The sequence below is a fragment of the Cydia strobilella genome, chromosome 3, assembly GCF_947568885.1.
Source record: "Cydia strobilella chromosome 3, ilCydStro3.1, whole genome shotgun sequence".
NCBI lineage: Eukaryota > Metazoa > Arthropoda > Insecta > Lepidoptera > Tortricidae > Cydia > Cydia strobilella.
The window spans coordinates 4,348,388-4,366,486 of NC_086043.1; the positions used below are offsets into that span (position 1 = coordinate 4,348,388).

At 36.0% G+C, this 18,099-nt stretch overlaps 2 protein-coding genes across 2 annotated transcripts in view; both read right to left on the reverse strand.

Moving 5' to 3' along the window:
- Window positions 1-18,099, reverse strand: part of LOC134755685 (5-demethoxyubiquinone hydroxylase, mitochondrial) — a 194,536-nt gene that overhangs the window by 145,114 nt on the left and 31,323 nt on the right. The window lies entirely within an intron of this gene.
- Window positions 1-18,099, reverse strand: part of LOC134755688 (transmembrane protein 205) — a 33,126-nt gene that overhangs the window by 11,562 nt on the left and 3,465 nt on the right. Inside the window, exon 2 of the mRNA XM_063692235.1 lies at window positions 173-342. Coding sequence (XP_063548305.1) covers window positions 173-342 — 170 coding nt within the window. The remainder of the gene's footprint in view (window positions 1-172; window positions 343-18,099) is intronic.

Consider the following 18,099-nt stretch of genomic DNA (forward strand, 5'->3'; position numbering starts at 1 on the left):
TGATGCGCGTGCTCAATATCAAACTTCGTGCATTCAGTGATGATGCGCCACACACGATAGGCGTGGCGCTCAAAGGGTTGACACATGTAGGTCATGTAGGTAGGTAGGTAGGTTAGGTAGACTGTCGTGCTGCCACGCTAGCAATAGCAGCGTCCGGTGTATCAACACTCACCGGAGACCAGCGTCATCCACACTTGCGAGCCGAGGTGCGTGGCCACGGCGCCGACGTAGAGCGCGCGCCAGCCGCGCAGGTTTCCCGTGCCGCCGGGGCGTGCCAACCAGGCCAGTATCACCAGCACCGCTAGCGCCACGTGGAATGGTTGTGATGTTCGCGTCAGGACACTGAGGACAATATTAATAAATATAAATTCACTACATTCAATCAAATTATTAATTAAATCGTCTGACGGCATTCTAGTCTTGTTTTTGTAAAATCTAAATCTATATTAGGCACCCTTATTTGTTAACGCACACCATTTCTTTATAACGTATCTAATGCGTAATATCATCATGAGTTTGCGGGATTCCGCAAGTCTCGTTCCTACACAACAGTAAGATACGACCAAGTTCTTTAATTACTCCTTCGACCCGATGTTTTAATTATTTTATAAAACCAAGTTTCATATCGTTCATAAATTATATTATCGGTATCGTGCTGTTAACCAATAAATACATATGACAGAGCCCGCGTGCAAGTCTATGATTACCTAGAGATTAAATTGTGTTAGTTCCACTTCCACTACGTAGTCTACACGTGTAGCTGGGGCGTGCAGCTGTAGCACGATATCACTGATTTTTCAGATTATTGCGCTGTTTCAAGTCCAAGCGTGCTAATACTTATAGACTTCATACTTTATGTTAGCTGAAAAATAGTACCTATGAACGTTGTAAAGAAAATTCGATTACGGCATGAGTGGCACGGCACTTAAGCTTAAATGGCTTTGGTCGCTGACCTATTTAAAAAAAATGAAAAGTCTCATAGTTGTAACTTGGCTCCTTTTCATTGCTAAATGTCTGGACCACCGACAGTTATCAAAAGACGTCAGCTTTCTATAGATAATACTTTATATTTTATATAATACTCAATACTCAACTCACACTTTCTACAATTTATGCAAAAACATGATAAAATGACAATTAAAAGTATTAGGTACAGTGGTCTAGACATTTGTAAGTCGTGACTTTCAGATCCTGGCATATCATCGATACAAAGAGCAAATAAATAATAAACACATGATTGTCCGACCACGGTTCGGCAGCACGTAATGTGTTGTTTTGCGATATTAACGTTGGAATGATAATATTTAGTTAGTAGTTGTTAGGATTTGTTCTGTCAATAAAGCGCGTCAAATGATAAGTGTTTTCAGTAAACAGCTGTTACTAGGCACATAAGATTCATACAACATTACATAAAACGTGGTAAGAAAATGACTAACATGTTCCTCATATTGATGAACTTAGGTGGTGTGGTCACGTTTCGCGGATGAACGACCAGCGTGTGGCTAAGCACATCTTTTATTCTGAGCTTGAGGAGGGCAAGCGGAAACAGGGCGGCCAATTCCTCAAATACAAAGAATGACGCTTAATCACATGTTGTGGCGTAGAGCCCTCGCGATGGGAGCAGCAGGCAGCCGTGCGTACGGAATGGCGGATTGCAATAAATACCAAGATAACCGATTTTGAGTCTCAGCGGCGCTTAGAGCTTGATGCCAAGCGCGATAGAATAAAAGCCAGACCACCCGCGGCAATACCCTATAACTTTGTTGATGGTGTGCTCACATGCCCGCAATGTTTGCGAACTTTTAGTAACAAGATCGGCTACAGCGAGCACACCAGCGACAGCAACGGAGTTGACAGCAGTCGCCGTGGCCGAACTCGGCCGTGGAGTTATTATTATTATAATAAATTTAACAAATATTAAATAACCTATTGCCGATGACTTGCAGGCGGCAGATGATTTTGGTACACAGAAAATTACACGAGTTTCTAAATTCTGTCAATATTGATATGATCGCTTGGTAAATAAAGTTTAGAAGATTATCTAGGCACGATCAAGCGCTTGGTGACAGCTCGATAAAACAAGGTTGGCAACTGTCGAAGGTTTTTAAAGATGGCGCTAGCATAGGTTTCCCCTTATTTGGCACTTTTTTTTTATGAAATATGAGGCAAACGAGCAGACGGATCACCTGATGGTAAGCGATTACTGTCCAGTCCGTACCAGAGGGGTTGTAAGTGCGTTGCCGGTCTTTAAGATTTGAATCATATCGGTCCGGAAATATCGCAGGCATTCCACAGTTTAGCTGTGCGAGGCACGAAGTTTCTAGAGAAACGCACAGTTGAGGACTGCCAACCATCTAAGTGGTGAAGATGGTAATGTAGTCGCGTAGGGCGATGGCGAAAAGAAGCGGCAGGGATTAATCCGAACAATTCCTCGGAGCACTCCTCGTTATACACAATGCATTATATAAAATGCAGAGCGAGGCCACATCTCTACGCAGCGCCAAGGAGTCAAGCCGTTTCGAAATACGCTGGCAGTTGACAATTCGAGTCGCTCTTCGTTGAATGCGGTCCAGAGGGAGAAGCTGGTATTGGGGTGCCCCTTCCCATAGATGAGAGCAGTATTCCATGTGTGGGCGAACCTGCTGCACTATTCGTAGAATTGACAGGTAAAACCAATGCTGGCGCCATCTGTAAAATACTTCGACCGGCCAACTCCATCTAATCGATTATGTTACGATTTTAGATGTTTTTTCACCAACCGTGCCATAAACAAATAACAAAACTTTGCTCAGAGAAGACGGTTTTTTCAAAGCCACCATTATGTGATTTGTATGACACTATAAAAAAAGTATATAGGTATGTATGAGGTATGTCAATATATAAATGAGGGGAAAGGAAATTGTTTATGTAACGTATACGAAATACCATAGGAGGAGCAACCGCGGTTGAAGCGCAACCTACATATACCATACCTATTACTAAGATCATATCAGACGAAGTTTTGAATTTTCATCAAACTGAACTTTAACTTTAAACCCTTTAAATGCATAGTGTAGGATGCAGCATACACAAAAAAAAACTAATTATGTGTGCATAATGAGATACGATCTATTTGATACTGTATATTAATTTGATAGTAAAGCATCCATTTCCCGATTTTTAATTCAAATTTACGCAGTATTTTAATTTAGGTGAAAGAGCTACATTTGTTTTAAGGCGAAATGGTGGAAAATTCGGAAAAAGCCAAAAGTTGATGATTTTTGGTATGTGAATTAAGCGGTTTTTTCGGGGTTTTTGGTTATTTTATATTTAAATACTTTATTATAGGTATATCGCAAATAGTGTATCTTTATGATGGTAGTAAGATTTTTCATATATCTTTTACTAATAATTGGCATGATGACTAATTTTGAAATCCCTTTTAATATTGTCCCTTTATACGAAATTTATTTCCTATCACGGAACAAAGGTGTTCTGGACATTTAAGAGGCGTGTGCGCGAAGCAGAAGTCAACACAACACGTAGGGCCTCTACGACCTCTACTCTACTTGTGACGTGAAATGTAAGTAAAAGGGGTAGATCCTAGTGCCCGTGCCCGTGTCATGGCATGCACATAGAGGCACCACCCTCCAGAATGTTAGCACTATTGCTATTGACAGTCGATGGAATCTAAAATAACGCCAAATACAATCTATCTGTACACAAACTTTCTTTTTTAATCGAAAGAAAGTCAGCACGTCATCGTTGACTTTGGCACTGGCATTCAGCCAATCGTTTGAGTGATGTTTAATTTAAGTACGACATTGCGCGTGACAGTCAAAAGTCAACGACCGCTATCAAAGTCTATCAACTCATTAACACCATATCAGCGTTACAGAACAAGTGCACGTAGTTTTATCATCAATATAACATGGACCTTATAACAATGTATTAAAGTTCACTATAAGTAAAAAGTTTGAATGTATCACGGTGTCGTAAAGTTAATCATTGGTGCAGTTTCTGAAACAATTTTTTACATTTTGATACGAGCATCCTTTCTGGTTGTAAAGAGCAATGATGGCTTTTCAAGGATAAAATATCAAGACAAAATGTTACAAAAAGGGAATAAATTTCATTGAATTTGTAGTTTCACCGTTGAATATTGAACAAACTTTGATTAATTCAACAGCCTCGTCATAACTTTTTATATTCAATCGATTCATTTACCGAGAAATCGATTTACGATTCAATCGATCTTGAACTTCAAAAGGGTCGACAGTAAACGTGTGTGGCAAGTTTGAGTTAATTGCATTTTTAAAGTGCATTACAATAGTTATTTGTGCAACAAGAGAGAAAAGTTGGTTTTTCTTGAGAGGGACTTTGCTCTCGTGTGACACATATACACATATAGTTTCTCACCTCAGTAGTGAGAATTCGTAATAGACCCCGAATTATGAAGTGGCAGTTCATGGCCTTCACTAAATTAAAAAGCTACTTTGTTTCACTCCCTGGAGTGAGGAGTCGCATTTCTTCACTCCAGGGAGTGACGAAAGTAGTCTTGTTCGAGCTGCTGAGGTGAAAATGTATAAACATTGTCTTGTAATAAAAACTACATAACCAATGGTAAATGTACTCGTATTTAGTTATTAAGTTAACTAGAACATAACTCTATTCTAAAACCATATGTGTTGATGTTAAAGTGCAGTTTATTGAGATTTGAGGTAGATGGCGTTTTAAAAATAGATGTTTATATAACCATCCATTTGCCAAAGTCTATCAATCTAGAGCATGTTTCTCGAACCTGCGAGCACGTCTTCTAAACTATTCACAAAGGGTTTTAGAACCATCTGTTCTTGAGCACTATCTCTCAAAATGATGGTCTAAATTAGTATTGGCTAAAATGTGAATATTCGGGGCAGGCATTAACGAAAACGTTTTGTAACTAATTATGCCATAACTGGCAAGCACCTGAAGCACCACATGTGGAAGTCTTACCGTGTATGGTCAGTAAGTAATAATATAGTGTTGTAAGTGGTCGGTATATAAAGTTTATGAATTACAAGCCTGATAACCAGGATTGTGGCCTCGGTGCGTGATGGATGATCTTTGTATTGCCCTATTAGGACGATTACATGACTCAGTGACGACGACAATGTTTCAGTCTATTTAATATGGACCTTAATATAGATATGTATATCGATCAGCGACAGGTCTAGTTCGTTGATATCAATTATATCGAATCTGATGGGTTGATCTCTAATCAGTGTCAAGTAATGTTTATTGTATGAATCAAGGATACGTGACAGCAGATATATATTATAATTGCAAGTACAAAGACGAATTAGTCTAGTTATGAGTTTGACTGACATAACTGACCAGACTGACGTTGGCTGACCGGAATAATTATATTATACGAACAGCTCAACGCAGTGTTCTTAGAAAAATGTTTTAAGATTATTTTCAAACTTCATTTACCTCTATCTTAGCTTGATGTAAGAAATAAAAACAAATCACTAGCTAGCTTAGCAGCCACGAAAGCAACTGTCATGTCACATAAATACTTGATCTTATGCACTCTAGGCAGATTACAGTGTCTTGCCATCTAGAAATAATCTTAATTTATTTTCTTGAACCGGGCTCATAAAATGCACGTTATATGACCGACAAGCTACTTACTTATACACCAACTAACTAAACTATAAGGCAGTTAAATGTAGTTAACTGAGACTGTCTATGTCTTAAATTCGATGTTTAATTTGCAGACTCATGGATCTACCGCTAAAAATAAAAATCGAAATTTCGTTATCTGCCTCTATCGCACGAATATGGAAGAGAGAAAATAGGCCCTCTACTTTTTTATGATGCTGCGAATCAAACTTATCGGCCTCATGAATCTTACAATTCTAGTCCAACTTTAACCGCAATACAGCGGTGGAATTATAAATAGATACAAGGAACTAAGAAGGCTATGCCGCTAGTTCTCAGTTACTTGGAATTAGATGCAACATGTCGCTTAGAACGTCATTCCATTTCCCCTCACGAATGTCGGAAGATGACTGAAAGTGGCCTACTAATCCAATAGTAAGACAAATAAGGGGTCAATTCTTCGAACATATTACAACACTAACTTACACTACACTCATAAGGTGCGTTGGGGTAAGATTGAAAGGGTTTTTCATGAGAGGTAAGACAAAAAATCGTCAAAAAATGAAAAACCCTTTAAATTTTAAGTTTTTAGTTAGTTATAGTTAGTTATAGTTCAGTTTTAAGTTAGTTAGTTTTTAGTTTAGTTTAGTTTAGTTTTAAGTTATGACATTTTAACTAAATTTGACTGCGCATATATTTAAATTTAAATTGTATTGTTTTTAATTTTAATATTTTAATAATCAATGAATGTTATTTTTTATTATTACCTATCAATAAATTTTCAAGGTCTTTTACATTCTATCTATCAATTACCAAATGCTCAGCCAATTTAATTTTAATGGATCTTTATGTTTTACATCTAATTTTATTTATTTTAAATTTTATTGCAATTGTAAAATGTAAATTATACCTATGGATCAATGTTATCTGGAATAAATGATTTTATTATTATTTATAAATCTTATATAAAATTATATTTATCTAAATAGTTTTAATCATAGGTACGTATGCACAAAAAGTTGTAACTATACCATATATGTATGTCTAACAAAACAAAACTTAATCCAACAAAAAAAAGTGTGTGCGTGTAATCTTTACGCGCGAGTGAAGGAAAACTTCTTTGACGATAACGTTTATCGCTATATGCACTTTGACGTCAGAAAAAAAATCTGAATAACCCTCTAGCCGCGCCTAATGTAGTTTTGCTTCAACAAAACAAAACGTTATTCAAGAATACAAATTGTTGCATTTAGCCGACTAGGTTCTACAAGAAAAAGTTAATGAGACCTAGCTCCAATTGCATGTTTACGTAATTCTACATAAAGATACTTACTTACAGCTAATGATGAAGTGGTTTGTGTAGAACTAAATTACCTTGGTTCACATGGACTTTGCAGAGTTTACGATCCTGCGTTGGCGCCTTCGTAAACCGCAGGAATGTGAATTACAATGTTAAAAGATATATATATATATATATATATATATATATATACATTTAGTCTGGTTTTAAGCAATGTGCGAGAAGCCACCCCGGTTGTAACAAACCAGTTAAACATCAAGTAACGAGCATGTCTCACTTTTGTGAAACTGAGAATCTAAAATTTGCGCTTAACTAAGTAGTTACTTTATCTCTCCGAGTAACATATAAATATACAGTTCCTTGGTTACTGACAGGCAGATGTTGCAATCAGGTAACACCAGTTTAACCTCAGCCTAATAGGTGTAGAATATCAGTCGCCTCCATCTCGTTATATTATGATAGTAATATCATTAGGTACAAATGGAAATTTGTCCACTCGAAATTATACGTCAAAGTAGAAAAATGACAATTTAAAATACAGCAACTAGGAAAATTGTCTATCCAAGCATAATGTCGAAAAAGAATTATGTTATGTCCAATAGCAAAAATTTCAAATATGATACAGGTCGAAAAATATTTTGCCCATTTTTGTTTACGTACACTCATAATCATATCATTTATTACATACATGTGTTTACAGTAGGTTTTATTTATATCTTAGGTTACAACATGCACCAGTAAGGGCATATATAGCAAAACTCAGAAAAAGCATAATTTATAATGGACAAAATTCCATTCTGGCTTAATTAATTTACGACGATTACAAATTTGGTTAAAAATGGTTTTTAGCACAATTACATTTTGACTAGATTGACTTTGGATACTATTACTTTTGATCCAACTTCAGAATGGTCATTTCAAGTGGATGATTTTCCATTTGTACCTAATGACAGTAAACCGTTATATTTTGCAACGGGTGCGTCACGTTCTCACGCTGTTATTTGTTATTTCTAGACCCAACCTCCGCGCTTGACGTTATTTGGCGCTACGATTTATTTACGTCATTAAAGTCATGTTGGGTAAGAGGATCATCGTTTACTTTGCTCGGGGCAAGAGTATGAGAGGTGTTCCTTTTGCCTCAATGTTTTTCTCGTTACAGTGCTGGTGGCTACCGAGCTAACTGAGAGAATGTTATCTGAACCCCCTATGTCATAGCTTGACATACCTACAGGTCCTTGTCAAAATTTGTTTATATAACTAAATCTAATTAATAAATAGGGTTTGAGCATAAGTACAAGTTCTTCAGAAACAAAAAACATTTCCATGAATCCCCCCCCACTTTATCGAAATTAATTTTGCTGTAACCACAGTGTTCAATCGTTCCGAAGTGAATTTGTTTTAGTAGCATAGTGCAATTAAGAGCGAATGACAGTTATCATTCAATATAAGAGAGCTCTTGTTGGTGCAGCGTGATGAAGTCGTCTCTACCTTGGTCGATCCGAAGCCTAAAGGGCTAGCTTCGGATCGACCACTGGTCCTGGTACGATACGGCCCCTATATGCTCCTTTACTTGACTCATGTAACTTTTTCTTGGTCTTCCCCTCCCTCCAGAATGAATTATTTCAGAATGACCGTCTAGCCTAGAAACCACCACCACTTATTATCTGCGGAGATTGTCATGATTCATAATATGTATACCTACTAAGTACCTAATACACATTATTGCAACTGTTGCTCATTAGTCTCATTACAACAGCGTCCACAAAAATGAACTTTAATTAAATTAAAATGTTGTCTGCTTAAAGCCAAAACTTTAAAAAGTAGTCCTTACATTATATTTTACACAATTACCTACTATTTATTTATTAAAGTCGTCTATTTAAATGGAGGATAATTATAAACAGTTAGTATTACCGTACATAATGTTTTTAACACTGGCATTCTTAAGATATTTTTGTCAAATTATTAAAAAAAATTTTTTTAATACTTTAGGTTTACCGCTTAACTCAGGCAGTTGATAAATAAGACATGAACCTGTTTTGGTGGGTACATGATATATGGGTGATATAATATGTGTATGTAATATGTGTACATGCTACGGTTTTAACGTATGTAGTTAAAGTCTCGACGTAATCTGATGCCGACAAACATAAATGACGTGCGCCTGATGTACCTACTATTACCTACAAACATGACACGTCAGTTGATACAGCTGACAGAAACAGCTGTTATACGTGGGCAGTTATCCATATGAAAATCAAAGTTACAAACATATCTTTTATCCAGATTCTTTTTTAAAAATAGGCAGTTATGTACATTTATTTTCTAACCTTTTATGTTTTATCTAAACTTCTTCTTCTCTAGTGACATTTCTTACGACGTTTCTTAGTCCCCGTCGGGTCTATGTGAGAGGTGGAGGTAGGATAAGAGGTGTATCTATTTAAAGCTGTTCCTTGACAATGATATTTATATAGGTATAAGTCACGATTGGAACTGCCTATCATTATTTTTATCCACGAGAAAAATTCCTGGCGTCGAGGTTCCACTTCTGTATAAGGCCAGAGAAAAGTCCCCGATGTAAATGTCTGTGATTTAATCTCAGTAACCGGCTACTTTATGTTCCTCAATCAAAGTTTTCGATGTGTTTTGTACTTAAAATAACTGCGATGATTCATCGAGTCGCTATTAGCGGAAGGTTTAAAAAGTTTAATTTAACTTGCAATGCTTACCAAGGTATTTTGTGACTGCAATTTATGGAATGGGAAGTGAAGAGTAATGATTTCATGGTAAACTATTGGTAAGTTACATGGACATTTAAAGTCTTTAAAAATATTGTAATATACGTACTTAGTAGTCGCTACTCGTAACAGCGAGTTATATGTGTGTTCCAATCCAACTCAATAATGTCAAGAATGGGGCCTGTACAGCGGTGTGCCACCGCTACAACGCGATCTTGATGAGTTCGCATACCGCGTCGCATCGCACAATGAATTCGTGAGGCACACCGCTGAACTAGCACCATTCGTAAGGCCCGTCCCTGATATACGTCAATGGTATCTACCGGTAAATAGCTACCTAACCTACTAGGTACCTAAATGCAAAAGAAACATGCTCGATAGTGTTATTGTTTTTGCGGTCATTAAAGGACCTATTATCATTATTATCAAGGTTGTAAACAGTTAAGGTAACTGCAAAGTGTAACAAAGTATAGGTACAGGTATATTTCATGAAAACAAACTCATCCATATACACGCCTCTGATAATGGTTACATTTTGACTGTAACATACGAGAAGGAATTTTTTTTAGTCTATGTATTTGAGATTGCCAATATGAATAGATTTTTTTTTAACTCAATAAACAAACTCAAAACTCAATTGTGTAAACAAAATACTTGAGTCGGACTGAAATATTTAGCGAATGCTCTCATCAGTGTAACGAAAATACTAGGCATCAACCATTATAAAAACAGTGCAAACGCAGAACCTCGTTACATTTGTCACCCATATCTTAGTCAGCTCTTACGACTGATCTTTATATTTACGATAAGTATAATAGTGGCAATAACACGTAATGTAGGATTTAATTGCAACGAAGTGTAAATTTACCGCGCGGAACACAATTTTTGCGAACGTGGGTTGTTTTAAAGCTTTAGTTTTATAGGAATCATAAATAAGTGTCTACATAGTAACAATCTCGTGTTGAGATTGTTAGTCTGTAGATATTTGCATTAACAAAAGATATAGCTAAGTGTTGAAAGGAAAGTACTAGTCATTCCGCGCACCTTGCCAACGTGTAGGCGTGGGCTCTTTCAGCTAGGTACTATTAACTAATTGTTGAGTTTGTCATACGAGTTTCTTATGTACAAGTTGAAAATGCGATTTTTAATGTCTAAAAACAATTATGTACGAGTATGCATACAATAAAGCCAGAGTTAGATAATTATTTCAAATAAAATCATTTCAAATAAATTTATTCGAAGATAAATAATAAAATAAAATCACAAATAGTGCGTTGACAACTTTTTTATTTCGATAAATTATCTAGATGAAGATAACTGGCCTCGTTTGTTATTGAAGTAAGCTTATAATAATAAATTTATAGAATGTCACGTCGGGTCAAACCGTCACACTGACACTGTACTACTGACATTCATCTTTTATTTAAAATCCCAACTAATTTATCTAGATAAAAATGAAACTGATCTAGATAAATTCAAAATAACAAATGACGGATTATTTAGTGATTTCAAATAAAAGATGATATAGTTATCTTCCCGGTTATTCGTAAATAGATAATTTTTGCCCAACTCTGATAAAGCATACGTACGCTAGAAGAACCTTGAATGTGTAGTAAATAAATAAAACCTTGGTTTACAAATCCATAAATTAAGGTAATGAAAGTTCAATGCGAAATCACGATATCATTCGTTCGAACTAATTGATACGAGTATTGAAACGAATAATTCTCCTACTTAAACTGCGAATAAATGCGATGATGATTTCTGATTAAACTGAATGACGCGTGAAAATATCTCTAACGACCTTCGATGTGCAAAAATCTTATCCATCGTCCATTCATCAATTAAGCTTAGAATAAATTTAAAAGTGGGAAATTTACTGCCTTGGGTGAGACTTGAACTCACGGCCTAATAGCATCGTTCGCAGACGTTTCTGCTTGTTAAAAATTAATTAATTCATCAATTATTCAAATTAATTCAACAGTTTAGTGTAAATCGGCCTTTAGTCTATTAATGAGACTTAGGCAAGGCGTTTAAGGCAAGCTATCATCCTTCAGTAGTGTAAACTACCTACTAAAGGATGATAACGGGTAAATCGACTAAGTATATAATCGATATAGTGGATTTGCCGGCTATCACCCGCTAATCCCGCTATGTACTTATGTCTTTCACCAGACAGATAAGAACGTCCTTGTCCATCAAAGCGGTCGATCACGTTTTGGGGCACCTAGATACGTCAAATCCTATGACTACTAATCTTACCTTGATTCAGTGATTATATGTGAGCGTTCTATAAATATTTCGTGGCCGTGATTGCTTGATTCGTGCGATATTATTATGACGTCGTAATCATGGTGTAACAAGTGCATTGAAGTATTGGTACATGTTTTATCTAATTGCAATTATATGCTATCAATGAAGATAAAGATATCTATCAGTAACTATACACATATTGTATGCATGGTAAGTTTTGATTGTATTTTAATTTCAGCTGACATTATTTTTTTACGTATTTTAACCCGATTTCTGAAGGAAGGTTTTTAGATAAAATGCAAAGTTAATTTATTTAAGAATTGTCTAGCACAAGCTCTTACGTTGAAACAAACGGACACAGTGCCCTAACACAGCATTTATGACGTCAGCGACGTCATTATGACGCCATAATTACGTCATTATGACGTCGCTGACGTCACTTTGCTACCTGGGTGAAACTTTGCGATATCTCGGAAATATGGTGTTGCCAGCTAGTGCCGGCTATCAAGCAAGGACTAGCTCAGGGACCCCCCGTGTCGCAGAGTTCCCATGGCCACCTCCTGTCTCCATCATCAGATCAGCTCCATTTCATCATAACGCGTTCGGCGGCGGTAACGGCGAAAATCGTACTTACTTGCCAATTGAACTTGTACGGCTATCATCGTAAGTACTGTCGCCGAACGTGTTTATTGTCATTATTGTTATGTGCATTGTCAACCGAATTATGTATGTATTACATACATAATTCGGTTGACAATGCATTTTACATACTATGTAAAATTTCAGCTCAATCGGAAATCGGGAAGTGGGTCAAATTTAGCTTCCAAGACCTACACTAACATACTAACAGTAAGAGGGCAAGGCAAATAAAAGCTTGTAATAAAAATACTAAAAGTAGTTGTTGGTCACATACATAACGCAGATCAGAAACTAGGGTGAAACAGATTGAATATGAATACTATAGTATACTAAACCAATAATCCAATTGGCACATCTAACATCGAATTGGTTCACATTTACACCAGTACAGTCCAGCACGTCAAGATAAAAACTGAACGCTCAGTGATAATACGTTGAATGCTCATGGCATTTTCCTATAAAGATTTGATTTATGCCACATTTTTTTGTTGTAATGGCTTATTAATCCATGTTATCTATTAATAGTTTTTATAGATAGATTACTTTGCATTTTTTTATCTAGGTCGTGAGACAATGGCCGATAGCAAATAGGTAGGTGCAATATCAAAAAATATTGAAGTACTTATTTCATACTTAATTATTCATGTTTATAAGCATTTGAATAGGTATTTCAAGAAACAACGGACCTGGAATGAAATGTATGTATTTAAATACGGGGACCAACTTACACAATAGACGCTACAAACATACAAAGTTAAACATACATAGAGTTACGTATACATTTCAATAAAAATATCCCTAACTCAATATAACTAGAATCCCGGTAATGTTAGGGCTTACCGGGATTCTAGTTATATTGAGTTAAATATGATCGTGATATGATACGACCACCTGCAAAGCTAGAGTCCAAGCAATTTTGTCTTCAACGTAATTTAAAATTAGCTTATTATTTTAATCGTCAGTTAGATTTCCGTCGGCCCGTCTTTATATTTTGCCATGATTTTATTGTTAATTAGGGTTACGATACGTAAGTACGGTATAATAAAAAGTTATTGCACTTAGGGGACGAGTCATCATCTCCTCGCATTGGCCCGGTTTTTTGCCACTCTGGCTCATGGGAGCCTGGGGTTCGATTGTTGGCTTGGTATATCATTATCGATTCCCGCTCATTCGATAATTACTAATGACGGCCATGTATAATAACCTTTTGATAATACATCACACTAAATGATTTTTGATTTATAATAATGTACGCTAAAATTAATAAAGTTAGATAAGATATCTTTCAAGTGTTAATATACAATCAATTAATATTATTATGATCAACAAACAACATAATATATCAGGTGTAGGGGTTTTATTCGCGAATGTGCTTTTTAACCAATAAAAATTAAGTACATAAATATCGATATGTTTCATATTAGCTGTTTAGCTGACATGGGCTACAAAAATATTATTTTCCTGAACATATTCCAGATTATTTTGGATTTTTTACAACATTAAATTATGACTCACTTTAAAGATATGAGCAATACAAACAATCTCAATAGATATTGTAGTACAAGACAAATTGACTGGAACATTTCCATAACAACGTTCGCGAAATATTCCACTCTCTGTGTTATCTATTGTTTTGATTATTCGTAGAAATAGCCAGACAATAAAACAGACTGCCCGGGCATGAAATTGGCATAACCTACATTTGAATTAGGTCAAATACGTAAAACCAAGTAAAACATACGTAGGTTATTTTTATTTTTAAGGTCACTAGACTTATATTGACCGGGATATAGACCGTGATTACCTATTGTATTATAAGTCTAGTGAAACTAACCGTGAATCATTCAAGACTCTAATTTTTAAGGTCATGTTTTAATTTTAGCGATTTGAATGTCTTGGTTGTCCTTTGAATATTCGGATTATTGTTATTGCTTTAGCGATTTGACGGATTTAAAATTATATCCGCTCTATTACAATACAGTTGCTTTAATGCAGCTGCCAAAAATGTTCAGTTTGATTTGAAATATTTGAAATTTGAACTTTTTTTGTTTATTTCATGTTGTTTCGAAGATAATCTTATTCGTATACAATTAGATACACATACATATTTATAAATATCATAACATAACCATACAAACTAACCATACAACTACAGTCCTGAGCCGTTTTGTGGGATTCCCAGAAGCCTAACGCGGCTCACCCTAAAGACCTACTGTCAATACAAAACCATTCAACTCTGGAGGGAAAAACCAGGTTTGAACCATTCCAAAGCGCTTATCAAGGCCTTCAGCAAAAAGGCGTCTTCGAGCGCCTTGGCGCTGCCTAGGAACCAACTGCGCAACTTGGTTAGGGTGGTTACCGGGCACTGCGGCCTAAATAAGCACATGCACACTATGGGGAAACGTGACATGGGGCGGTGCAGACTCTGTATGGAGACAGAGGAGACGCCCCTACACATCCTCACAGAGTGCCCCTGCCTAATGCGCACTCGTGACTTGATCCTGGGTGGACATATATTGCGCCCGGAGGAGTTAAAGTCTCTCGAAACCAAAAAGATCCTGCAGCTGTTTGAAGCTGCAGGTTTGGATCGAGAGTTGTAGTAGGTGGCGATCACAATAGATCAGAGATGGTCGCAGTGATACATAGGCTCTGGAGCCTTACATAGCCCCTAGAAAAAGAAGAAGAAGAAGAACAACCATACACGGTGAAGTTACGAGTTTATCTATAAACAAGAGTTTATCTATAGAATGTTGAGTTAAATACCTTACATTAAGTAACAAAACTTATTGCTGATGGTTGTATACCAACCTCGATGTTACATAACAGTTTTTTATTACACTGCTTTTTATAAATGGAACAAAGAGCAAAGAGTGTCCAAGAGATAAAATAAAACGATTACTTAATTGGCAAGTTTAATTATTTTTTGCGATTAATGGCATTTTCAGTTGTTTCTGCGAATTAGACGGAGCGTGACAGGTCGGCCTGAACTTGTCACAGATTCGATATGCAGATTATATCAGGCTTCACTTTTTTATTATTAAAATCCATCTCTAACAGTTACAAAAATGTACTACGAAACTGTTTACAATAAAGTTTATAGGCTAATTAAACTAATTACAGTAATAATAACTCAATGGCTTTCCTACAGATTAACAGCGCGACCTTAAGGTATGAACTAACTGTAACAAACATTGCTGACCTAATTTTAATCTGTTATCACTAAATACATAGTAACTGCTTGCATGAGTAACGCTATTCGCACGCGCCTTCAATGGTTAATCATTACTGTTTCTCACGTCATTTCATTACCAACTTAGGCTGTTTAGAATAAAGCGCATTTTTCCTTGCAGTGAATGGCTGAAGTTTTTAGTTTACAAGAACAGCCTGAGCAGTATAAACAACATTTGTTCTCATGAAAGTACGTGCCTCCAGCCACGTTCAGGTACCCCTGAACATGTGACTAGAGCCTTGGGTGACATCCAAATTGCGAACGGGAGTCATTTCCGTAATATAAAGATAATGTGGTTTATTTTCAAGAAGAGAATGACTCCAGGAAGTAATGTTTTTCTTGGCGCGCCAGAAACAGAAGTAGTGCTTTGAAATATTTTAGTAATACCTACGGAGAAAATTATTTTTACTTCTTTATAAACAAAACACATTATTTAGGTATTTCTATCCACGTACCTAGGCGTACAATTTTACTAATAGCAAAAGTGGAATGAATACCTACCACGTGATTATGGTCACACGTGACACACTGTTTCCGTGCGTGTTCTTCAGTTTGTTAATTGCGTAAGGAATTATAAAAATAGACGATAACATGGGGGTGTGACCGCATGACTTATTGTATTTGTAATTATTTGCCAAATATTTAAATAACGCTTCCTTAAAATTTTTAAATATTAGCCGTACAATGACAACATTTCCGGCATGTTTCGTCAGTAGGTACAGTTAAAATCTATAGTCTGACCTCGTGTTCCATTAAATGACGAAAGTTGAGATCCGATAGCTAACAATACCTATAATATCGTGTTAGTAACAGTCAGGGTCAGGAGCTAGTGTGATTACGTTTAGTTTATCAAGCACTGAATTATCTGTGCGATAGAACGTTTCAGATTATATTGGAACAAATCGTTGTTAGATTTGGCATGACAGGTGGTGAGCCCATCACGGCCAAGGTAAGTAGTTAAGTACCAACTATTAGCATACTATAAAGGTAATTTACTGAAAATTGTTTTTAATGTTGTCATATATTATAATAAAAATGGAACCGCAGCAAGTTAATTTACTTTTATAAATATCATTATGAGAAATATGTAATGAATAAATTAGAAAACCAATAAAGGGAGGCATTATTTACTTACTTTTTCATGAAATCTCTTTTATGTTACGTTTATTAAATTTCTAATTTCCAGTGAGTGAGTGAGATGATTCTCTGTCACCCGGTTTTTTTTTTTTTTTTCTCCGAATATGCATTTATTTAAATTAAGTTTTCCTATACAGTACAATTTATATCAATTTACATTAAAATTAACTAAAAAGTAAACTAAACTAAAACCAAGTCACAACAATACATCGACATTGTACATAATAATAAATTACCCTAAAATTAACTATAAACTAAACTAAATTAAAACTAAACTAAAAAAAGACACACCTAGAACCTAGTCAAACCACTCGTCCCGCGCCCGTCCAGACGCAAAGGTGCCCATCACGCTCGCCGCGTTGCCACGCTGGACCGCGACAGACAGCCTCTGCATCAGGAATGACCCGGAACCCGGTTTATGGTACTTATATATGTAATACTAGTACCTACATATTATGTATTATGAATTAGTATTTTCGGTCTGGCTAGCAAACATAATGTCGTTTATAATGTATACACATTTTCAACTTTTACATTTTTATATGCAACATCTAATATACTTTCGTGCGAAAAGGTATATAGAATATTTAAACGACATTTTGTTTGCTACCTAGACCGAAAATACTGATTCACAATACATATACTTAAGTAACCGGGTGAGGAAACTAGATCACTTACTAGAAATTACAAATTTAATAAACGTAACAAAGAAAATTGCAAGAAAAACTAGGTAAATAATACGTTTCTTCATTGGTTTTCTCTATATCTTTATATCTGTAATATATGTAGGTACAGTCGCCATCAGATATATCGGACCGGCCGAGGTGCTCAAAAATATCTGAACACGCACTCTAACGCCTTGACAATAGAGGCGTGTTCAGATATTTGTGAGCGCCCCTGATGGCGACTGTATGTGAATTTATTTCTCACTTTCAGCTTGTGGCTATATTTGTGTAAATAACTGGCGATACACGTATCTACAGTTAGCAGTTAGCACTTAGTTATTGTGTTTCTGCCTATAAGACGTTAATATAGCTTGGACGGTCACGGTAGGTATGGACTATGGATACGAGTATGTCCGATAAGCGGTTGCTAAGTGGTCAGGTTATAAAGTATAATTCTAATTAGGTGAAGATATTTGCTTCTGAGCTATGAAGGTTTTTAAGTGTTATCTTTTA